Source organism: Cibotium barometz, chromosome 25, assembly GCF_041138505.1.
Source record: "Cibotium barometz isolate CiBa-2024 chromosome 25, ASM4113850v1, whole genome shotgun sequence".
Taxonomy (NCBI): Eukaryota; Viridiplantae; Streptophyta; class Polypodiopsida; order Cyatheales; family Cibotiaceae; genus Cibotium; species Cibotium barometz.
In genome coordinates, this window is record NC_141070.1 from 23956802 (window position 1) to 23984062 (window position 27261).

Consider the following 27261-nt stretch of genomic DNA (forward strand, 5'->3'; position numbering starts at 1 on the left):
AAACTCTTTCCCTCCCCCAGTTGGACTATGCATCCAGTTTTTCATGTTAGTTAGCTAAAGCAGTACATGGGACCTCTACCTTCAGTTGGACTATGCATCAAGTTTTTCATGTTAGTTGGCTAAAGCAGTACATGGGGCCTCTACCTTCGGAGTACCAAATGAAGAGCAGGCAAGTATCATTGATGAGACAGAACTCTTAGAAATGGAACATATCATCCTGCACCGATTCAAACACGGCACCAGTCACAAGAAGTGGTGATATTTGACCAAGTTCAAGGACCAAGAAACCCCATGTGGTTGGAAAAGGATTTCTTCAAGGAATACAAGCCGTTGTTGGCGGCGGTCTACTTGGAAACAATACAACTCCCGCCATCAATTTAAGCAAAAGGGGATGTCACGTGCACATCTGTTGCTATTCTAGGGTGCCACGTGGTCATTCTCTACTTAGTAAGAATCCTTTTTTAATGGGCATTGTGCATGTTGTGAGCGGTTGTCCAGGGACGTGTCACTTGCACCATCTAGGTCTAGGTCAAATCAAGTGTTAAGAGTTCATGTGCAAGTCCCGCACAAGTCATATCTAATTAACTTGCAAGCTGTAATAATGTACAGGTGTCAGCTGTAATGATGTACAGGTGTCCCAGGCCCATGGTTGGGTGTCTGGAACACTCGTCATGCCATCTAGACAAGTCAATGTCTACCTGTGCGAAAGCCTTTTCTGTCTAAGGTGACTAGCAAGGTAACAGGATGACCATTTATGGGATCATGGGCAAGTCCATGGACAGCCATGGGCAGCTGAAACGACTACTCTAGACTCCTTTTTTAATGAGCCTTAGTAAGACTCCTTTTTAATGGGCATTGGGCATGTTGTGAGCGGTTGTCCAAGGACATGTCACTTGCACCATCTCGGTCTAGGTCCAATCAAGTGTTAAAAGTTCATGTGCAAGTCCCACACAAGTCATATGCAATTAACTTGCAAGCTGTAATGATGTACAGGTGTCCCAGGCATTTATTGGACCCCTGGTTGGGTGCCGGAACACTCCTCATGCCATCTAGATAGGTCAATGTCTACGTGTGCAAAGCCCTTTTCTGTCTAAGGTGACTAGCAAGGTAACAGGATGACCATTTATGGGATCATGGGCAAGTCCATGGACATGGAACCCGTTGGGTGCCCAATTACCCAATTCCGTCACAGAAACATTTCAGTAACTCCAAAATGGCTAGCTGCAACCTTTCAGCCACTAGGGCAAGCGTTTCGGGCTGCTGTTTCCCACTACACCAGGTGCTTTTCGATTTGTCACCCAAATCAACATGAGTGTTTCAGAAAATTCCCATTACATCAACTGATATCCCTTTTAATCCCCTTCTATTCTCTTAACCTTCAAGTTCATGTCATAATGTGATCACATGTGTGTACAACAAACCATGTACTTTCTTCCCTTCCCCTCCCTCAGCCCTCCTTGCTGACGCAGCATTTCCATTTTTGTTTCTGCCTTCCTAGAAATTTCCATTCCCATTTCTGTTTCCGTTTCAATTTCCCAATTTTCCTCAACTATGAAACAAAGGGGTAAAGGCTGGTGAGAAGAGGGATGCCTATACAAAATGAGGAAAAAGGCGATTTATCGAATATTTGTCCAAAAAACTCTTAGTCTCCCTGTAACAATTGGCCGACCAGCACCATAGGCACCATATATTGATGCCTAGGCAGCCCACCATTCCCATCTGCCATCTCCTCAAGCCCACGTGCATGCTTCAGCCACAGTGCAAGCAATTGAAGCAAAATGCAACCAAAAAGGCTACAGAGCATATGCGAACTCAACCAGCCATGCTGGTGCAGAAAATGCAAGCCATCAGCAGATTCTCATTGCCAATTTGCATGAGTTGTACTCCTCAGCCCAGGCAGCCAATCGGCTCTCCACATGCAAGACTAAGATATCTCAGCCATAATGCAATACACCTAAGCGGCCATTCATTTCAAGAATAAACAGATAGCAGGCATATATAAGTACTGCAAAATGCTTCCATGTCAGTGTTATGCTACTTGAATATATGTACATACCAAGATCATCAAACTCCCGATCGAGTAAAGCAAGCTGCAATCTGAGGCCTTGTAACCTTCCTCTTGTAGCAAACGCTATAGATGGGGGCATGCGAAGACGAAACTCAGTGTGACCAACTAAACCTCCAGCTGCAACCGCGGCTGCGGCAGCATGTGCTTGTGCTTGAGCCTGGAGCTGTTGGCACATCGCATACATTCGTAGACTCGTCGCCATAAGGAAGACACCCATCCCAAGCCAAAGCTGCACATGCAAGATTCACAAGAAACCATCAATTGCTTGTGTGAACCTTGAAGCAGGACTCCTTTTTATATCCAAAGGCAGTCTTAAAGACTTCAAGCTGCAAGAATTGTACTGACTCCTTTATATGAATATAATAAGCTCTAGATAGCATTACTCAAACTTTAAAACTAAAACAATACCTACCAAGAAGTTGGGTGACATTTGATGAGAATTAAGAATCATGAAGAGCAGAAGTACTGTCAAAAGGGACAAAGTTAGCAAATTCAACAGTAGAAGTAATGCATGAAAATCCAGCATGTGAAAGTCTTATGTATTTGCAATTTACAAACACATTGTATACCTGTCACAAGGAACGCCATAGGATTTGCATTGACAGACCTTCCATTACCATGAAACCTCTGACCAATTATAGAAGCAATATCAGAAACTACACAAACTCACATCATTGAAGAAAAGTAGAATATTGCACTTGTTGCATGTTAAACAATCTTCCATATTTTCCCCTTCTTTTCCCCTTAGAATTTAAGGGTGAATGGGAGTTGGGGACAGAGAAATGGTGAGAGAAAAAATGGCTCCTCTTGACTCTTACAAATGACCACAAAAGCCTATGAAACCAATGTAATACATCAAGATTGTATTACAGAAGTAGGAGAATCAACAAGACAATGATAATCCATCCAACATGCACCATGGTATGTGTAGACCTACTCGTGCTATAAGAATGTTAACAGAAGATGAACAGATTATACTACAGATGGAGTACGATGACTGTCTGGAAATACAAATGATCAACAACTAGGGAGAAAACCCCAAGTTGACGGAAATCGCTGTTGTTCCCCCAAGCGCTGGCTGTCTCCTGTTAATTCTTGCCTTCAGTTGCACACATAGGCTTGGTAAGCTGCTCAACTGCTGATGTGGAAGGCTGAATAATAGATCGATTACTGAGGGAGAGTCACATGTGCGGAAGCTCTGGGAGTCTCCTTTCAGCCCTAAACACCTTTCCAAGAACACATAGATGCAAAACACAAATAGAAGATGGAGAAAAGAGAGAGAGAGAGAGAGAGAGAGAGCTGAGTTTTCAGTATATTCAGTGTAGTGCAAAAAGGTACAATCCTGGCAAGCCATAAGCTGCGCCATTAAAGGTAGTATCACCTAGTCTAAACCTAGTCTATAACCTAACACCCCAAAAGGTGAGAGATGATCAACTGTAAGCCAAGAGCCTCCTTATATAGGCCTTGGAAGGGCATGTGGACTGGCCGACCTGCTGTCGACCGGGTCCTTGGACATAAAATACCTTTGCTGCAATCAACACAAGAACATCCTCTTTATCCGCTGGCCGACAGCCACCTGGTCCATCCCAATGCCTTCCCTACCAATAATAGCTGCTGAAGCTCCTAAATTGTAACATGCGGAAGCTTGATGAATAGGATCGGTACTTCAATGGACAGAATTCAGCAATCTTTTGTGACGAAGATAACGCACAATATAGAGAGATATGGGCAGAATAGAGAGAGAGAAAGAGAGAAAGAAAGAAACTTGTATTAACATCTTCATCTTCAAAAGGCCAAAATGACCTATGAGACCAAAAGGTTACATCATGTCACATGCACTCAGCACTCAGTGCATGGTGACAAGATGGCTCATCATCAGCAGTGCAACAGTTTTATAGTATTAGAACCCAGTAGGATGATATTTGTCGTACGCCGTGACCCCATTGTACATCCTCAGTCCAGGATAAGTCAGCACGAGCTACGTAGGTCATTCCTCAGCCTTAGCGGGTCAGTCAGTCAATCAGTCAAGTCCCTTAACCCACTTGGAGAGAATCATTCATGCATGTAGAGTCAGTAGAAGCCTTAGGGTTTGCATCAGAAAGCGCTCTGCATTTTGCATAATATGCATTCATATGCCTGTGCATCATTTAGAACATCCCAGAAGCCTTAGGGATTTTACTAGGATTTATCTGGTATTTTTGTTCATATTTTATCATATTTATATAGCATTTATTATCATTTATAAATATAAACTTTATTAAATGACCAGCCAGGGAACGCTCGTGCTGCACGCGTCGCATGGCTTCGTCTTCACGTTGTCGAATCTCCAATGCACGCATCTGCAACTCAAGCAAAGAGCTCGGCTGGCTGTGACCCTGCGAAAGGGTCCCTGTGTCGAGGATCTGGAATCTGGGATACAGAGGGAGAGGGAGCAGGAGATGGAAAAGGCGACGCTGGAGAACGGGTACGCTCTTCCAAAGCCAAGATCTGCGCCTTCTGCTCGTCCAACTTGGTTGTCTGGTCTGCGATTGCTCGCATCATCTACTAGAACATATCTGTAACACTCAAGCCTGATGCCCTGGCTGGGCTCCCTGGTGCACTCTGGTCCCATGGTTCTTGGTCTCTCTCATCGTCGAAGCTCGCCATAGCAAAAAAATACACTTCCTTTCCGGAACGCAATCTGACCATCCACTATCTGTGTGGGAGACGTCCGAAGGCTTCTGGAGGCTGAAAACCAACCGTCCTTCGAGGGACAGGAGTCACTCCGAAAAGGGTAGTCCACCGGCGTCTAAAAACCAACCACACGAGCGAGAAAAAATTTTGGTTTCTTTGCTGAATCTTTGCACTTGAAGTAGGCTCTAATACCACTGTAACATGCGGAAGCTTCAGAGAGGATCGGTAACTTCAATGCTCGGACATCAGCACTCTTTTCGCAACGAAATTAACGCACAAAAACTGAATGAAGATGTGCAGAAAATAGAGAGAGAGAGAGAGAGAGAGAGAGAGAGAGAGAGAGAGAGAGAGAGAGAGAGATGGGGAGGACACAATATTGGGTCCCAAATACCCTCTATAGGGCCCCCACCACGAATGGTGTATTTGCTTTATTAGAATGATTGCAGAAACAAGTGCCAAGAACGCTCCACAAGCAATCTCCTCAGCAACTCAGCTACAAAAGCAATAGAATAAGCTGCCAGGTACACCGTTCCTCTGGAAGAAAACAACCATTTAGGCTGCAACGTGCTGCTCCAAATAATGGTTCCAAACCCAAGTGTAAGAACACTCCCCGAAGTCGAATGTCGTGTATCCAGCGTGTATCCAGCTTGGAGAAGGTATGAAAAACCTCATAACTAACCAAGATCAGATCCTGTATATAATCAATCTTGGGAGAAGCAAATTGCTCCTCATTGGAACCCTCAAAAGAAATAGAGTCAATCTGCTCCAACTCTGTACCAAGAGTAGCCAAATGCTGTATAAAAGCATCCTCTGAAAAGGTCGGCATTGCAAGATGTAAAGACTCTGTAGAAAATATGGGATCCATCTGTTCAAACTCCATAACATGAGTTGCCCAATGCTGTACATAAGTACACGCCACTGAGGTGGGCATCGCAAGATGAAAGGACTCCACATCCCCCTCTGAAAAATGATATCGTCGGACTGGTACAAGCCCAACCTGATTCTGATCCAAATCCAAAAAACTCTGGAAGTACCACTGTGCCCCAGGCACGGTTACCAACCACAGATCCAAAGCATCCCACCGGGTCCAAAAAACCATCCTCCAAAACAACAAGCCATCAGAACTGGCATCCTCAGAAGCATCACAAAGAGAGGCAAAGGTAGACTCCTCACAATGAGGAAGGGAAGTAGGAATATAAACTGCAGTGGCAACAAAGTCCTCAAAAGCATCACGGATAGCAGAAGACTGTTCTAGAAGTAGAACCAGATCCCAAGAATCAGCAACAGATAAAAGATCCATGTGAAAGGATCACACCGCAAAAGGGCAAAACACCCTCCTTGTTCTGCAAATACTGCAAAGAACACAAGCTCGGACAAAATAAACTCTGCTCACGATCTTTGAAAAGATCACTGCTCTCCTCCAAATAACTGTAAACTCCTGTCAAAGAAGAATGTCTCCAGAGATACAACACAGCTCCCGAAACTGATCCTCAAGTGAAGTAGCTGGAGAAAGGCCCCCTCTGAGTGTAGAAAACTCCTATGGGAAGCAAAACGCAGCCAAAACACTGCTATCCAGCAAAAATAGCACTCCACCGCCAACAGAAGGCAAGGAACATGTAGAAACTGGGAAACTGTGTAGGCCAGGAACAAAACACAGGTATAGATGCTCCAAAATCAGCAAAACGCTGACCGAAATCTGAAATTCAGAATCCTCCTCAAGTACCAAACTGCCTCCAAAGCCACAATCCAATCAAGAAACCCCCTCTGCAAGTGAGATGTCCACTGGAGAAGAAAACGCAACCAAACAAGGGCTACAAACCTGAAAATTCAAGCCAACTAGTGTCCACACCTCCTACGAGGAAAAACGCTGAAGAGAAGGTACCTTCGGGTCCAATAGATGAAGCCCAGTTGTGAAGGTAGAGCTACCAGCAAGATCGGTTCAGAAAAACCGCAGCAACCATGGCTGCAAATTTGAAAACGCAGAGGTATAAGGGGCTGAATATGGAAACGCTGAAGAAATAGGTACACCCAAGCCTCAGATCAGCAAATCAGCATCAGAAACCTGTAGAAGAAAAAAACAGCAAACATGCTCCTGCTGGCCTGTACAAAACAGGCGACCAGCACTAAGGGGGGGGGGGGGGGTATGAATGCCGAGAACTGCTGAAAACTGCTGTAGACAGCCACCTGAAGAAAAACGCAGCAACTTATGTGCTGCTTCCCTTGCTGAAAACGCAAAAACGCAGGTCTGTCCAGGGGCGGAAAAAACGCAGATATGAAGAGGTATAGGAGGGAGCATCCAACGCTGAAAATCACCGGCGCTCTAATACCATGATAGAATGTGCAGCCGAAGAAGGGAAAGTGGAAACACAGGAGGGAGAGAGGAGAGAAAGATGGAGAGGAAACACAGGTGAGAACCTGCTCTCAATATCATCATCAAAAGAAATACATGTCCCGAGCAAGAGGGGAGAACCTCGTAAGTGAGGGACTGCAGCTAGACAAGCTAGGCAAGCAATGCAAGCAGTAAAAATATGAGGGAGGCATGCCGGCTATATATACCTCTACATGAAGGCAGCCGACTAGGGATAAATACCTCCACGACTGGGGAAAATCCCAAGACCATAAAATGGGGAATAAATATGGGTAAAATATGAGTGAGGGGTGACCAGCCCCTCTGACTAACATGGTCAGCCCTAGAGACTAAAATAGGACACCAAATAGGAAGCCAGCAAGTAGGGGATGATGTCTAACACCACCGACGTTGCTCAGTGCCCTAGGGTGGTGTGCGTGCTGCTCTGCGTGACTTTGACACTTTATTCATATAGAAGCTTTTACAATAACCCAAGATGTGGATGCAAACAGCACCAGATTTTCCACAAAGCATGCACGAGACTTTCAAAAATTCCTCTTCTCAGAATCAAGACAAAACAGTCCCACAAAACTGTCCCAAAACTGTCCAAAAAATTTGGTGAAGCCAATCTGGAAGAGAAGTGACCAGCAAGTGCTGTCCAGAAAACGCAGCAGCAAAGGGCTGCAAATCTGAGAGAAAACGCAGAGGAGAGGGTGCTGAAAACAGTGCTGAAACTGGGGCAGCAAGGAGGTTGCTAAACCGGGAGCGATGATACCATGAAAGAGTGCACAGAGCGGAAGTAGAGTGGCACTAGAATGTGCTGAATAGAGAGTGCAAGAGAGAGAGAGATATGGAGCAAACTATGCTGCATATACTGAAGCAAAACAGTCCCAAGCAAGAGACACTACAAGTGTCATAAGTGGGGGAGCAAAATATGTACAAGACTGAATGAGAAATGAGAGGCCAGCAACCACTATTTATAGTAGGGGAAGGCTGGCCGACTGGAACTACAAAACAGGACTGGAGCTACTGGACAAGGCTGACTGGAAAATGCCAGAAAAGGCTGGGAAAAATCCCAGAAAAATACTAGAAAAAGGGGTGGCCAGCCCACAAGCAAGGGCCATGCAAAAGGGACCAAATGGGCACCATAAAAGAGCAGAATCTGGGGATGAATGTGCTATTATTCCTAGAAAGCTGTTTAGGGCTGAAAGAAGGCTCCCAGAGCTTCCACTCATGTGACATTGGTATCACAGCATTTGTCACCATTTGGTCCCTCGACCAGTGTTTCATACACTGAGCGGAGCCAAGGTGTGAACGGGGATTTTCCACAATAGAAAGCTGAAGCATTTACTAGCAAAGTTTGGCCTGAAAGATGGCTACGGTACATGAGCAGCATGGGATTTTATTTATCGAAGTGACTTATAATGCTTATAAGTCAGTGTGTTCACATATATTTAAGGAAGGCTGGACATATTTAATATTTTGGGGCATGGAAAGGTGGACAGAAAGAGGCGCCTGCATGAAACTTGGGCAACAAGCTTGGGAAAAACATAAAGTTGATATTTTGGGCCAGCCCACCTATTTTTGGCTTAAAGGAAAAGCATGGGGATCATATTAGGCTAGTCGAGTTGAGAAGGTAGGAAGAAGGGGATGCTCTTGGGGATGCGCATACAGTTCTGGCCGGTTGCAGTCTCTCTCTACCCCGTGCTCCTCTCAGCGTTGGCCGTATAGCAATCTTCTTCCCAGCTAATTGGCAGCAGGCAGTTGATTCGTTCTCTCCCTCTTGCTTTGGGCTGGTCGATTCTAGAAGTGGTGTTTTTTGCTCTCCTCTCTTCTGGTTACACACAACACAACAGCCGCCTGGGTGTCTCTCTCTCTTGCTGTGTGCTGGCCATACACAGCAGCAGTGATTTAGCTGGCTGTTCAGCTACTGTTTGGCATCCGTACAGCCATGCAACAGCCACACGTATGGTTGTCATCCAGTGTTCTTCACTCTCACAGTCCTGGCCTTGTTATGGGCAGATTTATGGCAGCCATCAGGTATTTTCTGATCAGCGTTTTCTTTCCACATGGAGATTGGACATAGGCGGCCTGTTTTTCTTCAGGGCAGCAGCCTTCTGTGCTGCGTTTTCCTCTCCAGTGGGCTTTCCCCTTTGCAGAGGGGGTCTATGGTGTTGCAAGCTTTGGTGGCACTCTTGGTACCTGTGGAGGACACTTCTTCTTCAGAGTTTGTGCATTTTTTGAGATTGAGCCCAAGCTTTTGTGATGGCTGCACTGACTTCTCTTCGTATGTTTGCTGAGTCTGCAAAGTTGGATGGTTCCAACTACACCCTATGGAAGGTGAAGGTGAAATCGGCCTTGCGTGGCGTGGATCTTTGGGATTGGCTTGTTACACCGGCCAATGCCACTCCTCCCACCCTTGCTTCCAGTGGTGCGACTCAGGCACAGCTTGATATTTGGCAGTTGAATGATCGACACGTTTTCTCCTTTCTGATGTTGAACTGTCAGGATTCTGTTCTCTCTCTCATGTGCGTACAGCACATGCTACACATGAAGTTTGGAAGGCTTTTGCAGATCTCTATGAGATTAAGTCTCCGGGTCAGATTTTGGCGTTGGAAAAGCAATTTATGAACTTATCAGTTTCTGCCTTTCCATCTTTATCTGCTTTCATCTCCAAGATGAAAGATCTCCGGGACGAGCTTGCTGTTTGTGGCAAGGACATCTCCACAGAGGACATCGCTATTCGACTGCTCTCCAAACTTCCAGAGAGGTTTGATGCATACTTTCAGTCTCTTGTTTCTTCTCCTTGAGGGATTACCGACCATCAAGGCTCTGTCTACTGCTTGTTCTTCTTGATTACACGAGAAGCAACACCGAGCCGCCTTTCCGAAGGAGGCGACACACAGATCTTCGACATCACTTGCTCTCATTCATGCAGACTTATGTGGTCCTATGAGTACCACCTCTTTGAGTAAGGCGTTGTACATGCTCGTGATGGTGGATGATTTTACCAAATATACTTGGGTTTTCTTTCTGAAGACCAAGGATGAGACTTTTCAGCACTTCTGTGATTGAAGAGCTGAGGTGGAAAAAGAGACCGGTCAAGGCTCTCAGGACCAACGCAGGGGGTGAGTTCACATCCCAAGAGTTTCAGCAATATTGCAAGACTCATGGCATTCGGAGACAGCTTACTACATCATATACTCCATCACAGAATGGAGTTGCCGAGAGGAAGAATAGGACCATTATGGAGATGGCCCGTGCTATGCTTGAGCATTCTTCATTACCTCAACGTTTCTGGGCTAAGGCGGCTTCCACTGCTGTCTATATTCAGAACAGGTCTCCTACTGCTGCTCTTCCTAATAAAACTCCATATGAGGCTTTCCATGGTGAGAAGCCCTCCGTTGTTCATTTCCGGATATTTGGGTATACGGCGTATGTTCATGTGCCTAAGGAGCACCGCTCCAAGTTGGCCTCCAAGTCTCAGCGCATGACTTTTCTCGGATACACCACTGTGTCCAAGGCATATCGTCTTTATGATCCTCAGGCCGGTAAAGTTGTTGTGAGCCGTGATGTGGTGTTCGACGAGACTCCTACATCTTCAGAGGGGGGTGGTGAGCTTCTTCCTTCACCTCCGTCTCTGCCTCCTTCTCCTCCTCCTCCTCCTCCTCCTCCTCCCGCTACTTCTGTTACACCTCCAGCTGAGGATACTCAGCTGGAGATGATGATGTCCCTGCTCCTCCTCTGGCGAGTTCGAGCAGATTTGTACCTGGTTGGTATTATTAGACAGTTCGTGATTCTGGGTTACGTGATCTTCCTTCTACTCCTCCACCTGGTTCTCTTTAACGTTCTTCCAGAGTTACAGGGAAACAAATTCATGAGGGTAACATGTTTGTTAATTATGCTCTTATGTCTACTATCATTAATGGTCCTTCTGATCCCACTTCTGTAGACGAGGCTCTTTCACATGAGCCTTGGCGTCGTGCTATGCAAGCAGAGCTGGATGCTATCGAACGGAATGGCACTTGGATTTTGGTGCCTCGGCCACTGCAGCGTAAGGTGATTGGTGTGCGTTGGATCTTCAAATCAAAGTTCCAAGCTGATGGCAACTTGGACAAGCACAAGGCGAGGTTAGTTGCCAAGGGTTATGCTCAGTGCCCTAGTGTCGACTTCAATGAGACCTTAGCTCCGACGGCCCAGATGACTACCATTCGCACCGTTCTTGCACTTGCACGACATCATAGATGGCCCGTTTTCCAAATGGACGTCAAGTCGGCTTTCTTGAATGGAGAGCTTACACAGGAGGTTTATATTGTTCAGCCGCCAGGATTTGTTGTTCCGAGCAAACAGGATCATGTGTACCGGCTGAGGAAGGCTTTATATGGTCTGAAGCAGGCTCCGCGGACTTGGTACCAGCCGATTGATGAGTTCTTTTAGAAGTTTGGCCTGCACCGTTCTCACGCAGATTCGAACCTTTATATCCTGCTTGAGAGGGGGTTGATTGTTATCATTGTGGTCTATGTTGATGACCTCATCTTTACAGGTTCTTATTCTGTGCGGATCCGTTCTGTTATGGATGCTTTGGAGATAGAGTTTGAGATGACTGATCTTGGCCTCTTGCATTATTTTCTTGGCTTTGAGATTTGGCAGACCTCGAAGGGCATTTTCTTCTATCAGCAGAAGTACACTCGGGAGATTCTCGACAGATTTCAGATGACTGGGTGCACCAGTATCTTCTCCTATGGATACTGGTGAGAAGCTTTCTTCACTTGATGCTTCTCCACGAACTGATCAGGGACAGTATCAGGTTCTCGTCGGATGTTTGGTATGGTTGACCTACTCCCGATTGGACATATGCTTCGCAGTCAGTTTATTGAGTTCCTTCTCATCCAAACCCCGTCAACAGCATTGGCGGTGTGCTCTCAGAGTTCTTCGGTACTTGCGTGGCACTCTGGATTTTGGCATCTTTTATGGCCAAGGACGCACTCTTGTTGGATGGTCTGACTCAGGACTGGGCTGGAGATCCGGATACACGACGTTCGACCACTGGTTGTGTTTTTTCACTTGGGTCTGGAGCCATTTCTTGGAGCAGTAGAAAGCAACCTACTGTGGCGCTTTCCTCTACCGAGGCGGAGTAAGAGTTGCATCGCCATCGCCAAGAACCCTGTGTTTCATGCTCGTACGAAACACATTGAGATTCAGTATCACTATGTTCGTGAACGGGTTCTTGCTGGAGATTTGCGTTTGGAGTATTGTCTTCCCGCGGAGAATGCTGCAGATTTGTTCACCAAGCCGGTTTCTCAAGCTTCCTTGGCTCCTCATCTTCGGATTCTCGGAGTTTGTTCAGCATATGGTGCTGAGAGGGGGTGTTAGCACATTCATCCCCAGATTCTGCTCTTTTATGGTGCCCATTTGGTCCCTTTTGCATGGCCCTTGCTTGTGGGCTGACCACCCCTTTTTCTACTATTTTTCTAGTCGGCCTTGTCCAGTAGCTCCAGTCGGCCTGTTTTGCAGCTCCAGTTGGCCAGCCTTCCCCTACCATAAATAGTGGGTGCTGGCCTCTCATTTCTCATTCAGTCTTGTACATATTTTGCTCCCTCACTTATGAGACTTGTAGTGTCTCTTGCTTGGGACTGTTTTGCTTCAGTATATTCAGCATAGTTTGCTCCATCTCTCTCTCTCTCTCTCTCTCTCTCTCTCTCTCTCTCTCTCTCTTACTCTCTGTTCAGCACATTCTAGTGCCACTCTGCTTCCGCTTTGTGCACTCTTTCAAGGAACGCACAGATGCAAAACGCAAATAGAAGATGGAGAGAAGAGCGAGAGATAGCTGAGTTTTCAGTATATTCAATAGAGTACAAAAAGGTACAATCCTGGCAAGCCATAGGCTGCCCCATAAAAGGAAGTACCACCTAGTCTAAACCTAGTCTATGTCCTAACACCCCAAAAGATGAGAGATGATCAACTATGAGCCAAGTGCCTCCTTATATAGGCCTTGGAAGGGTATGTGGACAGGCTGACCTGCTGTCAGCCAGGTCCCTAGACATAAAATACCTTTGCTGCAGTCGACACAAGAACATCCTCTTTATCTGCTGGCCGACAGCCACCTGGTCCATCCCAATGCCTTCCTTGCCAATAATAGCTGCTGAAGCTCCTGAATCTGGTCCTTATCCGTTGCCCTTCAGGGATTAGCTGCGGGATTAGCATGTCCATGTGCATGCACATGACAGAGGGGCATGCCTATTCATAGGTGAAATCCCTTAATCATGGACTGATCAGCCAGCTCCATGTAGGTCACGGGCTAATTGTTAGCTGGCAAAAAACCCCCAAATCCACCTTGAATGAAAGGGTTACTTTTCATGTGTCCCCAACTTCACGTAGCCCGTAGATGTACAATTGGATCCACATACAGCCTTGTCACAGATCTAAGCGGATTCTGATCTGACCAATGGGCATCCTCATACCATGTGATAGGTGCAACTCAAATGACTATCATAATCAATGACACCATCACTTGTAATCTCTTGTTTGCTAAGACAGAGGCTGGGGCATCAAGGTGTGCTTGAAAAGTGGTATTATGTTCATCTAAATGCCTCAAAAGAGGATGTGATATTGTAATACCACCTCCCAAGCTAGCCAGCTATATGGATAAGGTTACCGCAATCCTAGGTAGAAAATCAACTGCTAGAGACCAATTTCTACAGAGACAGCTAAAGGTCTAGAAGGTTAATGTCAAGCCTCTATAAAGGGGCCCCGTATGCAATAGGAATCATTATCTCACAAGCTATCCAAGAGCACAGTGTCAAACCTCAAAATTCTTTCTCATGGTACAATGTAGGTCAAAAAATATCTTCCCCACAATATGTAAAGAAGTCTACTATCTCCTTCATATGTGGAACTATGCAATTTTCACCCTGGAGGTATGAAAGATGATCCCCCTAATCTTGTTAGGATATACCCTTCTACACACTACATACCTCTAGTGCGACTCTGATAAATTCACCAACATGAGTGAAAACTCCCGATTCGCCATTTGAATAACCAATGTAGATAATCAATTGTCATGTGCACGCTAGGGGCAGGCAGATTGGCAAGCTAGAGTATGATATGTTGTGGGCGGACATGTGCTTTTTGGTCCGCTATTGATATCGTGTGCTTTTTGGGCGTTCCTTCTCTATTTATTGGGGGAAGGGGTACCAGTTGGGCACACACCGACGGATGGAGCACAAGAGTGCAAAGCGCGTGGAGCAGGAGCACCATCGCACATGAGGCCGACGTCCTTGGGGGACAACCCCTGGTGGTAGAGGACACCGGATGAGGACGATGGCAAGGCACTCACAAGAGCATGACGCTCTAGCTCGTGGCTCGGTGAGGACGGCCAAGATTGTGAGGTTCGCTCACGGCTGTCATGGTTGGGTGGCAAGTATGCCTGCACCCAGATATGTTTCTTCCGCTTTGCCTTCTAGGGTTAGGGTTCGTTGCTTTGTCTTGCTTTTCATGGCGGTTTTGCAGGTTTCCTTCTCGGAGAGATCTCAGGATTTGACAGTGGTATCAGAGCCTCTCCGGGAGGAAGATGCGAGCGGGACACCTTCGGGTGAGTTCTTTCTATGTTTCCTGCAGCGTACATGTGTAGGTTTATTGCAAGATGAAGAGAGAGACAGAGAAAGCTGACGGGTGTGCAAGAAAAAGCATCATGGATGCACGTGGTTTTTATGCCATGGTTGCTGTGAAAAAAAGCGCCATGTTTGTATGCCCGTGATGGCTGTGTGTAGAGCGCCTCGAGATTTGTGTGATTTGGGCTGTCCTCGATTTGCTGCTGCGTTGCTTTTTGCATTGCTTTTGCTCACATAACTGTGGGCGGTTTGGTGGCATGGTGGCCGGCCTAGATGTGGCCAGCCAGCCTTGTGTGACCAGCAGCCAGCGCACTGCTGTGTGGCTGGGCTGCAAGGCGGCCAAAGGCCAGCCCACAAGGTGGCCATGTTCAGGCCTGTGGGCGGCCAGCCCAAGGCGCACAGGGCAGCCAGACAGTGCGGGCAATAGGCATGTGCAGGCCAGCCAAGTAAGGCTGCTGTGTGCAGGCACCATAGACTAGCCCTAAGGCTGGTGAGAGGCTGCGGAGAAACCCCACAGGGCAGCCGTAGGGGTTACTGTGTGCAAACAGTAGCCACAGGGATGCTGAGTAGGGGTCACCCGCAGCAAAGCAAGGCCGGCATGGCGAGGAAGCGCAGCATAGAGAGAAGAAAAGCATGCTATCGCATACTTGCTGCTGTACGAGCAGGCAGAGGCCCATGTGCAGGCCACCATGCAGCCACAGGAAAGTAAGGTAGGCGGCAGCAGCACAAGAAAAGCGGCAGGCAGAAAAAAGCTGGCCGCCAAGATGAGCGCCACCGAGAGAGAGAGAGAGAGAGAGAGAGAGAGAGAGAGAGAGAGAGCCGCGATTAGCACGCTGTAATTTTTTTTTTAAAGCAACAGGTATGTTTTCTTTTAATGGAAAAAAAAAACACATACCTTCCCGAAGCTGATGGTGCGCGTGGGGGTTCCTTACCTGGTCGCCTGTGCTACGGACATGGGAAGGACTATCGATGGCACAGTCGGTGGTTGCAGGGATTGTCGGGGCTCGATGGGGCTTCTGGCAACCCGCATGGGGACTGTACCTTGCTGATGGGGACCCCTCTGGGGTGAGGAAGCCCAAGTTCTTGGGGCTGTTTCCCATGCAGCCATGCATGACGTGTGCACGCACTCATGCAGATGCAACGTAGTCTAGCAGGGCCGCACATGCCACAGCCATCCGTGTTACCCGAGGTCTACCTCACGCAGCCAAAGGTTGTGGACAGCCACATCTAGGTTGTCCGGATAGAGGCATACGATCGTCAGTGGGCTGCCCTACAGCAGCAAGTGATGGCGACATGTTTTTCTACGATCTCTCTTCAGATTCTTCTCTCCAAAATGTCTAGGTTGTGTACGGGACTTTGTGGTGTACTTGTGAGGAAACGCCCACTGGGCTACAAAAAACTCTCCTGCTCATAAGAAGGCAGAGCAGAGATCCAATCAAGGCAGCTAGGGAGACTCTCCCTAGGTGCAAAAAGGTACAAAGATCAGTACAAATGACTGAGAGCTATATCATACAATAGGAGGGGGGGAAAGCCAAACAGGTGGCCTGTAATGCCAGCGGGGGGTACCCGCGTGAAGTGTATAGAAGGGGCTGCTGCGCCAAGTGGTGTGGAAGGCCTGGCGCCGCAAGATCGCCGCATCCGAGTCGCCCCGGATGCGGTCGTACTGTCCGCGCAGGGTGTGGATCAGCTCCTGCCAAATCCCCCGAACAGTCTCTGCTGGTGGCTCCAGTCTCCCCCCAAAGGCTCTGAAACACCGGGCTCTCCAGGTGAGCCAGACTGAGGAGCTCCCATCGTAAATCCCTCTCCTGTGTCCAGACGACGGACGAGAAATCCGGTGAAGGAACAAGGCGAGGCTGGCCCCTAATGAATCTGATGGCCTGGCTGTCCTGCTCCGTCTCATATCCCAGAGCAGGCCCTGACGATGTCGACCAAGCAGCTACACCCCACGTATACATGCCCTCTGGAGAGAGGGGGGCCAAAATGCGCAGCATCCTCAGTCAAATCTGCTGCGCCTGTGGACAGTCCCATAGGCAGTGTCTCTGTGTCTCCAATGGGTGGCCGCATCGGACACAGGCCGCCGGAAGACCACCATAGACAAGCCAGGTGCCAACTGCAGAGCCCCTGTGGGCAACCAGCCCCACTGAAAAATCGAGATCCTGCGTGCCTGTCGACTAGCCCAGAGCCTAGCCCAAAAATCCTCCAGGAACTCCTGTGAGAGTCCCTGTAGCCGCCAATGCTCCGCTGCGGCTAGAGAGACCATCCTCCTCACAGTCAAAATATGCCTCCCCAACCGAACAGTGTACTGGAAAAAGGTAATCTCTGTGGCCTCAGGGGACGCATAAGGATCATGCCACTCGTACGAGTTAGTCATGGCCTTGTACCATGCAAGACATAGACCTAATACCCTACATATATTGGAATGACCATTGTTTTCGTTTTTGGGCTTTGATAGGCAAGACTTATCTACATATGTAGGATTGAGGAATAGTTGACCACACATTGACACTGTGGCTACACAGATATTTGATAGAGGGCATCTAGATTAAGTTTACATGTTGGGATTCGTTGTCAGATTGCATGACAAGACGGTTATGCGACAATACCCAATATGTACGTTTTCAACCTTACAGTCCTTAAGGTTTTGATGGTCCTCTACATAGCAGGAGTGTGTACAGATAGATATTCACGCTATTCCAAGTATACCCGCCTATTCTTATACCAAGACTATTGAATCATGGTTATTCAAGAATTTGCGTGATGCACACATAAGTTTTTGGAAGCAAGTTTTAGTTTCCAAGAATTTTTGGGTTTAGACAGATGCTTTGACTACCCTGGACCGAGTTCTTCCTTTCGAGAACTTGTTTCAGGTTGTGGCACATGGTCAGCCATTGGCATTTATTGTTTATAGATCGCGACAGATCCACAAACTGGTGTTTTGTAGTAATCATAGCACGGGTATGGAGTGTATCATGGTGGTATGGGATGCCATGATCCATCGCATGTTACCAAATTGTCAAGACTTTATTCAGACTCTGCGTCTACAAACACAAGGCTATCTCAATATTTTTGAGGGATAGATGCTTTACTTTTGATACAAACAGTTATGATAGATGCTATCTTGAGTCATAACCAGGTCTGTTGGAACAGTTCTTCCTTTCATGTCCAACGTACTCATAGACTTTCTGAGGTCTGTTTGGGAAGTTAGACTTCCGAGGTGACGGAGGACAGATTGATGATCTTTTCTAGGGTTCTTCTCTTGTTTGGGAAGAGACTACTGTTGTGTTCCACTTGGTTCACGCTTCAGTAGTAGGTGTTGGGTTTTCCTAGTTTTTGTGGTTTTTTCTAGACCAGATTTATAGAGGACATCAAGATGAAAGCATGGTAGTCAAATGGAAGATACTTTTGGTTTCGGGATAACTCTTTAGGACAGTGGTTGCTTACCTCTGGTACTGGTAGCATTGTCAGCTTCGAGTTACCCAGATGATCCATTTTCTCCGGATTACGCTTTTGTGACTAGGACTTGACGCTCATGTCCTGTTACCTGAGCAGATCGATCCCTTAGTCGGATTGTCCTTGAGACTATTGGTTTCGACCAATAGAGAGTGTTTCTCTAGTGTTGCGAGTGTGACTTCTTCTCCTTGAGGTTCTTTTTTTGAGCTCAAGAGTGAGTTCTTTTGAGGAAGGGGAGTATGTCATGTGCACGCTAGGGGCAGGCAGATTGGCGAGCTAGAGTATGATATGTTGTGGGCGGACATGTGCTTTTTGGTCCGCTATTGATATCGTGTGCTTTTTGGGCGTTCCTTCTCTGTTTATTGGGGGAAGGGGTACCAGTTGGGCACACACCGACAGATGGAGCACAAGAGTGCAAAGCGCGTGGAGCAGGAGCACCATCGCGCAGGAGGCCAACGTCCTTGGAGGGCAACCCCGCTGGTAGAGGACACCGGATGAGGACGATGGCAAGGCACTCACGAGAGCATGACGCTCTAGCTCGTGGCTCGGTGGGGACGGCCAAGATTGTGAGTCGCTCACGGCTGTCATGGTTGGGTGGCGAGTATGCCTGCACCCAGATATGTTTCTTCCGCTTTGCCTTCTAGGGTTAGGGTTCGTTGCTTTGTCTTGCTTTTCATGGCTGTTTTGCAGGTTTCCTTCTCAGAGAGATCTCGGGATTTGACATCAACCCACAAGCTCGTTCTAGATCTAGTAAACACTTGCTATATCCATCAATTATTTCCCTTGATGTCTTCCAGATCTAGTCCTATGCTTGACTATTGGAAACCAATAAGCTTTATGTGACATGCGGAAGCTCTAGGAGTCTTCTTTCAGCCCTAAGTATTTCATAGGAACCCTTGATGCAAGAACAATCAACGTAGACAGAGAATAGAGAGAGGGAAGTGCTGTTATTTCAGTATATTTCTATAGTACAAAAAGGTACATATGTTCTCGCCTTTGGCCTTCCAAAAAGGAGACATAAAGCCTGATCTAGACCTCAAGGGTCCTATCCAAGACTTGACTCCAAGTGGGAGTGAGATGATCTACACTGAGAAATGTTGTGCCTTTTATAGGCCCTTGGCAACTAGGCCATCAGTCGGCCAGCTCCAATGGACAACAAAACACAAACACACTACCGACCTGAGGTAAACCTCTACAATGCCTGGCTGACTTCAAATGTGTCCAATGGACAACAAAACACATAAACACTACCGACCTGAGGTAAACCTCTACAATGCCTAGCTGACTTCAACTATGTCCAACTTGAGCCTGTGTGAGCCTAGCTAGTGCCCTAAACCTAGTGTTTATCTTCTGCAAATTAGGGATTAGCTTTGGATCAGCCATGTCCATGTGTGTGCACATGACACTTCACCTATTCCCCTTCCTATGCATGTTTCCCAATTCCAATCAGCTTGTCTATAGCCTCATAGACCCCACATCATCGTTAGTACATGCCCATATTTCCATATAGCCCACTTTCCCCCTTGTCTCTTGCTTCTTGTACCTTCACCATTGTAGCAATCCTTTTTCCATTTTGAGTTGGGTGAGGTCTTCATTCATGAAGATGATGTTTTTTGCGAAGTAAACTGCGTACTAAACTTGATCATGACTTCACTACTCACCATTTTAGTGATTGTGAACCCAATCTTTTTCTTCAATTTGCTAAAATCCATTATGAGTAACGATACCTGCAATATGCCTATGTCACGCGCATGCACTAAGCAAGATGCACATGGATATCGATCTCCCTTGCGCCCACCTTTTAGGCAAGAACCAAGGGCTAGTGTGGACCGATTAGGGCAGTTTTGTTGACAGCCCGTACGTGCCCAAGATGGGCATCAATGGATGGGGCACAATATAAACACCTTTTGGATAAAGAATTTAGGTCAGAAAAAGGCTAGCCAACCAGCATACGACCTACTACCATTCCTATATAAAGGCAAGTCAAGGTTCATTTGTGCTCATCTTAGAAGCAGTGTTGGCAATTAAGTCTAAGGGCAGCACAAGTGACATCAAGGGTCATCAGATTTACAGCCCTCTCTGCAAGCTTTCCATTAGGTCATCCAAGGTGTGTTTTTCCCATATGTACATTTTTTTAAAGGATTTGTAGGGCAGCCAAGATTTTCAGCCAAATTCATGCATTAGGGTGTGCCTCTTAGGTCAAGCCTCTAAGAGTTGGAGTGGAGTAGCTTGAAGATGTGCAAGAACACAAGGTAGAGAAGCACACGTGCAGGAATAGAACTCCACAACTTACTTGTACTACAATAGTCGCTAGCTATATCAAATCTTAGGGCACATGATGATGATGGCCCAAGATTAAATCCTATGATGACATGTGGCATCTACTCCAATGGTCATAATAAAAACTTTAAACCATGGTATATAAGTGACATCTTTTGGTAGATAGAACGCAGGCTGAACCATATGCTCCAAGATGCACATGTGCTGGCTGAATGCTGAAGAAGATCTTCACTGAGGCCTTGGGGACTGTAGCACAATGAAGTGCTGAATGCTGAATGTATGCACAAGAGGCCGGATGGCTCTAGGCACACATTTCTGCTCTTGAATGCTTGAGGACTGGAATTGTGATTAATGATTTATGCAATGGACCAAGGGCTGCTTATATATGAATGTTTGCTAATGGTCGGTGCTGAAAAAGGGTTGTTGGCCTGTTCTGAATTGCCCACGGCTTGTGATATTTAGCATTAAATGCTATGCGCTATGGCAAAATCAAATTCCGCAAAGAAAAAAGGGGAAAATTCAAAGCATGAGAGGGAAAGAAATTCGTAATTCATAATGGACATTGACATTTCTGACATGAGAATATTTTATTGCGAGGAAGTGGCATCCACAAAATCTCCGGCATCAAAGCTATTGAGCTTGAGGCTTGTCTCAATAGGAGTCACAATTGGCTTGCATTCCTCATATCAAACCACTTCAAAATCCCATTGATGTATCTGGTTCGAAACATAATAATGCCATCCTCTTTTTGGAGTAGAGCATAAAGCATGTACAATACACACACGATGTTAGTCAGCAAAGTACTGATCTGGGAGAGCTCTATTTTGCATCTTCAGTTTGTTCAGTTTTCAAGACATAGATACTTTCTCTGCTTTTTCCCTATCAATATGGCAAATCTGTCTGCTTATTTATATCTGGGAATCGGTTAAATGAATAGGTCCTAAAGTGTTTGAAGGGCTAAGCAGAGCTGGTCCAATACAGCATGGCAAAGGGTACTACACCTAAGCGAGTAGTCTGACTCCTCCTTGCCCCTTGCTTCTTGCACCTTCACCATTGCAGTTTTTATTCTTCCATTTGCAGATGGGTGAGGTCTTCATGGATAAAAACTGTTTGCTTTTCACAAAGTGAACCACTTTCTAAAAACTTTTGTTGTTTTGAATGAACTTGATGATGGCTTGACTACTCTCCATATACTGAACATTTTAGTGATTGTGAACACCTTATTTTTATGAAAACAAAAAATTTACGGCTTCTGCTCCTAGTTGTCATGTAGCGTGCCTATAAACTAATGTTTACATTTAAGGCAGCTTGAAGTTGTCTCTTTCATACACAAAAATCGCTTGTAAAAATTGACCGACCTAAGGACATGATATTACAGTTTCCAGAAAAACATGCGTAGAAAACCACCTACCACATTACGGCGCTCAGGAATGAAGTCAGTAAAACCACTCTCCAAGTCCCCACGTGATCCTCGGAAAACAAAACTCATGACTCGCAAATGAGAAATTTTGCAGAGTTCCGAGAACTCTTATGCAACACTGCCACGAAAATCCAACAAGCTGGGAAATCCCTGCATTTGAAAACGGCACCAGTAAATGTTATGCAATTCACGACAGAGCAACAACATCCAACTTAACGGAAGCATGAAAAGTGGTTGCACGCGGTCATGCATGCATATATGTATGTATGAATGGGAGCGCAAGTGCTTTTCTAAGTTGCTAACCCTAACAACTTTTTGATTTCTGTTGTGGTTTGAATCTTCATCAGTTACCCTAACCCACTGTATGTATGCGTGTGTGTGTGTGTGTGTGTGTCTGTGTGTGTGTGTGTGAAGGAGGCCCCAAACACATAATTAATGTTTCATAAACTGCCCTAATTAATGCTTCAGCGCTCTCAGGATTGAATTGAACTGTCAAGGTTAGGTCAAAAACAGGATTGAAATGTGAAGAAAATGTGATGAACTATACCCGTTGAGATACAATAAACGCCTCTGAATCAGAATACTCCGGAGCACATGCAGCTGGAAAATCGACGCCTTAGGAAGAAAACAGAACTTTTACCAGTCGCATGAAGTGGAGCAGAAGAAAACGCTTTCGCCAACAAGCTTAAGAGGCACACCATGCCAAGCGTGGCGTTCTTTCGCAGACTTCTTCAGCTACGGAGAAGGCGAGGTGTCCACCCATCGAAAAAACTGGGTGGGACCTTATATGTGCACCCTACGTGCACCCTACGTACATACATATATGTGCACCCTACGTGCACATATATGTATGTACACACATGTATATGTGTGTGTATGTATTGCCTAGACATTTCCCCATACATTGATTTTTTTATGTGCACAGAAAGAAAGCGCCCTTACCTCCCAAAGAGGAGGTGTTGGTGGGTAACTGGCTTCGAATCTACCCTGCCCATAGTGGACATTGATAGCATTCTACTACAGTACAATGTTGGGGTGTGCCCGTAGTGGACAATGATGGTATTCTACTATAGTACAATGTTGGGTAACTGGGTTTGCATCTACCCTACCCATAGTGGGGACAGTGATGGTATTCTACTATAGTCTACATGCATGGACACTAGAGTCCCCACCCCTTGAACAATCATAGAGTTTATCGATCCCTCGTGCGCTACCTACATGTGCCCCATTGGGTCAAGCATTGTTCTATATCCAACCTCAAAGATGTCCATAAAAATTATAGGGATTGGTGTGAATGGTCTTATTTTCATCTTTTAGGTACCTCACAAGTTAGAGTGGCAATACATGGTAAAACTTTTTAACACAAAAGTGTTCTTTATGTTTGTTGATGGAACACCATGCAAGAGATGCTTGCAAAGATTAACATTCTTATACTTGCTATTCTTAGAAGGTTCTACAAGTCATGAAGGAAAAAGCACAATCTTTATGATGAGCAAACAATGTAATTTCAATTAGTTGTATGGTCAATAATTTCAATTAGTTTAGCATACTTGCTATTCTTAGAAAGTTCTATAAGTCATCAAGGAAAAAGGACAATCTATACTTGCTATTCATAGAAAGTTCTATAGGTCATCAAGGAAAAAGCACAATCTATACAAGCAAACGATGTAATTTCAATTAGTTGAACATACAATGTCAACCTTAGCTAATCAATAGAAAGCACCTGCCATGCCATTGGTGGTATCCATTAACATTTTAAGTGGAGGGTTATTTTTGGAGCAGACCCATCCAGCCCCAGCTATGAGATAGTACAACATTGTTGCATATGAGGGTGTAGAGTTGCTTAGAGGATTTGGGTCTTTGAAACTCGGCTTATGAGCAGCAAAGCATCACTTTGGGACATGTAAGACGTTGCTTGCACCATCACTTTTTGATTAAGATCATGCTAACCCTAAGGTGTAAGGCCATATAATTATCAATTGCCACAAAAAACCCTTGACAAAGGTGTTGTTTCTTCTTTTCTTGGGTGCTAAATATAGTTATTTGTTAAAACCCTAAGATCTCTCTACATAATTATTATGCATAAACATGCATAAATCAGGCATAAACTCAACCACCCAACCACCCTCGAGCCCAAGGGATGCACACATGAATAATAATGAAATACATCATACCTCTACCTTGATGTCCCATACCATCAAGAGGTATAACTCCAATCCAATAGCATGTAGCTATAGTGTGAAATGGTAGATGAGTAGATATAGACCTTTACACAAGAGACCATAGCATAAGCCTCCAAGCCTCCAAGCCTCCAAGCCCCCCAAGCCCCCCAAGCCCCCTTGAGTGTGCCCCATGCCCCTATTATATAGGAGGGCCCTCAAGTGACTCTTGACTTTCCATTTCTCATGTGTGACCCTTGGATGCCTGACCCTAACCTTAACCCTTAAGGTTAGTCCTAACCCATGCTCCACTAGAGCTTGTTCCCATGCTCCCATGCTCACAAGCCTAATGTGGGTTAGCCTCCTAGTATATGCACACATAATGTGTATATAACATAGCACACATAATGTACATATAACATACTTCCCCTCTCTCAAAACATTGCACTCTTGCAATGAAAAGAAGGAGAACTGCGCACGCACTGAACAATCTCAACCGACTCCCAAGTCGAATCCTCAATTTTCCTATCTTTTCACCTAATTTTAACCTCAAGGATAAGTCAACTACAAAGTTTCCTTTCCCTGAATTCATGTACCATATCAGGTTCATATGGAACATAGGATAAATCTTTGACTTCAATGAGTTCTTGAGGAGTAATCTGTTATCCTCACTCCTAGTTTCCCTTTCAATCTATTGATATGAAAGACTGGATGAACTCTAACAATTGGAGGGAGTTTTAGTTCTTACGTAACTGTGCCAATCCGATGCATAACTCGAAATGGACCACAATATCTAGGAGATAAATTCAAGCATTTTTTCCATTGACAAAGTCTGAAAATCTTTAGGAACATTAAAATAAACCAACGCTCCTGGTTCAAAAGACCGAGATGAGTGTCCCCTATTAGCATAAAACCGTGCCCTATCATGAGCACTCCTGATAGAATCCCGAGCTTCGGACAGCATTTCCTGCATATCTCGCAAGAAATCCCTCGATGCATCAAGCTCGATGTCCTTAAGACCGACATCAATAGGTGCCCTGGGTTGATACCCATACATAAGTATGCACGGACTAAAAAATAATAGCCGTAAATTTAGAACTGTTATAGGCAAATTCCATCATTGGAAGATATTTTTTCAATATGATGATTTTCTAGAGACATATGCACGAAGCATATACACTATAATCTGATTCATACACTCTGTTTGCCCATCAAACTACTGTGGATGATCAGAGCAATTCACATTCAAAGTAACTTCCTCGTTGTAAACCATTCGAAATAAAGTAAGAAAACATGGCATTATAATAGCAGAAACCAGGGATTCATCGGCGCCCTGACATATCCACATCTGCATATGGAATAATCGACGTCTCGAGTTACCCATATCAACATAGAGAATCATCAACGTCTCGATGAGTTACATATGTCCATCCGTAAACCTATCAGGTTGATTGTGTAAATCACCTAAAGTACGGAACTAGAGAAAGAAATGCCAACAAAGAAAGAATCCAAATTTCCTTATCCGAACACAATAAGATAAACTTGTTTGAACTCTAAAGAAAGAGATTTCAACAAGTGAAAATGCCGACGAGATTTTCCTCATCAAAACATGCAAACTATAGATAAAAGAAGTTTATCTAAAGAATGCCTTCTAGTGAATTTAGAAAATAAGATTGTCTTTGAATGTTGAGGTCAACATGCTAAGCGATGTAAGCAAAGCAACAATCTTGAGCCCAAATTATCCCATAAGATAATATATGTGAGGGATCACTAGCGTCCCATACATACCTTAACAATTTGAAACTCCCTAGTATGCCGTCTAGGAAATGTGAATAAAATCCTGTATAAAAGGAATAAGATGGCCTTATCCAGACTTTCACATACTAAACCTGTCTCTATATACTTGAGACTACATCAAAGAATAACTCCTTCTGAGTACATCATTAGAAAAGAAATTGAATTATTGGCGCCTTTCTAATGATAACTACCCAAAACACAATAAAGTTAGGGTAGAAAAATAACTCACCTAGATATATAAGCAACTAGGTATCTGAGTTACAATATGTACAAGAGTAGAAGAAATATACTCCAAAATTACGTGCAAAAAAACGAAGGCAAATGTTACCTTCAAAGCACATGTAATTATTTAAAAGATCAAAAGATCCTTATAAAACCATGGATAAAAGCATAGAAGCTCCTTCAATCCATGAAAACCAAAGTTGATCATAAAAATCAATGCATACCATCTAATGGACATTAATCATGCCAAAAGAAGCATTAAAATTGGTGGCCAACTCATCAATCCCCGGAGTATATGAACGTTGTGTTGTTCAAATAAAACTCCAAAGTAAAAAAGTGAAACACATGTGTGTAGTACTCAATAAAAAACCCCTAGACACAAGTGATCTAGGCAGAACCTGATGAGTCCATATAAAACTTGGAAAACATCCAATAAAAATCCACCAAAACAAACCGATCAACTGACCCATGATAGAATTTGTCTTAGGCTTAAGAAATTAAGCACAATCCACATTTTAATAAGTGCCAAAATAAATTATCATGGAAAAGTGTCAAAGGTGAAACACACTTTGAACGTAAATTATAGCCATCAAAAGAAATTAAGGAACATATCCAAAAAGAATGGCTAAACAATGGTAAAAAATCATGAATACATCGTTTAGAATTAATCCAAACATAAATATCCATTAATATGAGATATAATCATATTAATAATATACGAATAACCCGCATCTATCTAATGTTAGCACACGAGAAAACGTACTTCAACATTAAATAACCCTCGAAAATATTAAATTCTCGAGAAAAAGAATTATCATGATTTTTTCCTAATTTTTTCTAATTTTTTAGGGTCTCAAAATATAATAATTTTGAATTCCACCAAACCTATCTTATGGCATTCCAAACCTATATTTTTCCATAAAATTTTTAGCAATTTAATTTGATAAAATACCATTGATATTTTAAAAATACCAATTTTTAGGATTTCTAAAAATAATTTCAGAATATTCTTAATTTTTCCTGAGAATTCCATCGTTCACGAAATTTCCAATTCTGCCCGACAATTCTCAAATCCAATGAAAATTTATAATTTTAATGGATTTTTCTAATTTTCTAGGTCAAAAAATATATTTTTAACGGAATTTGAATGGTCACGGGCGCCTGAATGGACACACCACATGCCAAACACCAACCCCACATTTTTCCAAAATTTAAAATAACCTTTGTCTAATTTT

The 27261-nt window shown here is 44.7% G+C and overlaps 1 protein-coding gene across 2 annotated transcripts in view; it reads right to left on the bottom strand.

Moving 5' to 3' along the window:
• Positions 1–22643, bottom strand: part of LOC147624372 (E3 ubiquitin-protein ligase SDIR1-like) — a 36293-nt gene extending 13650 nt beyond the window's left edge. Inside the window, exons 1-5 of one of the 2 annotated variants that reach the window (XM_086819361.1) lie at positions 22489–22643; positions 21840–21998; positions 2638–2695; positions 2481–2533; positions 2057–2297 (exon numbers count right to left, since the gene is read on the bottom strand). In XM_086819361.1, coding sequence (XP_086675487.1) covers positions 2057–2297; positions 2481–2533; positions 2638–2695; positions 21840–21917 — 430 coding nt within the window. In that variant the 5' untranslated portion in view covers positions 21918–21998; positions 22489–22643. Of the gene's footprint in view, positions 1–2056; positions 2298–2480; positions 2534–2637; positions 2696–21839; positions 21999–22395 lie in introns of both variants that reach the window. The other variant, XM_086819360.1, reaches the window with a different exon arrangement.
• Between the last annotated feature and the right edge of the window lie 4618 nt (positions 22644–27261).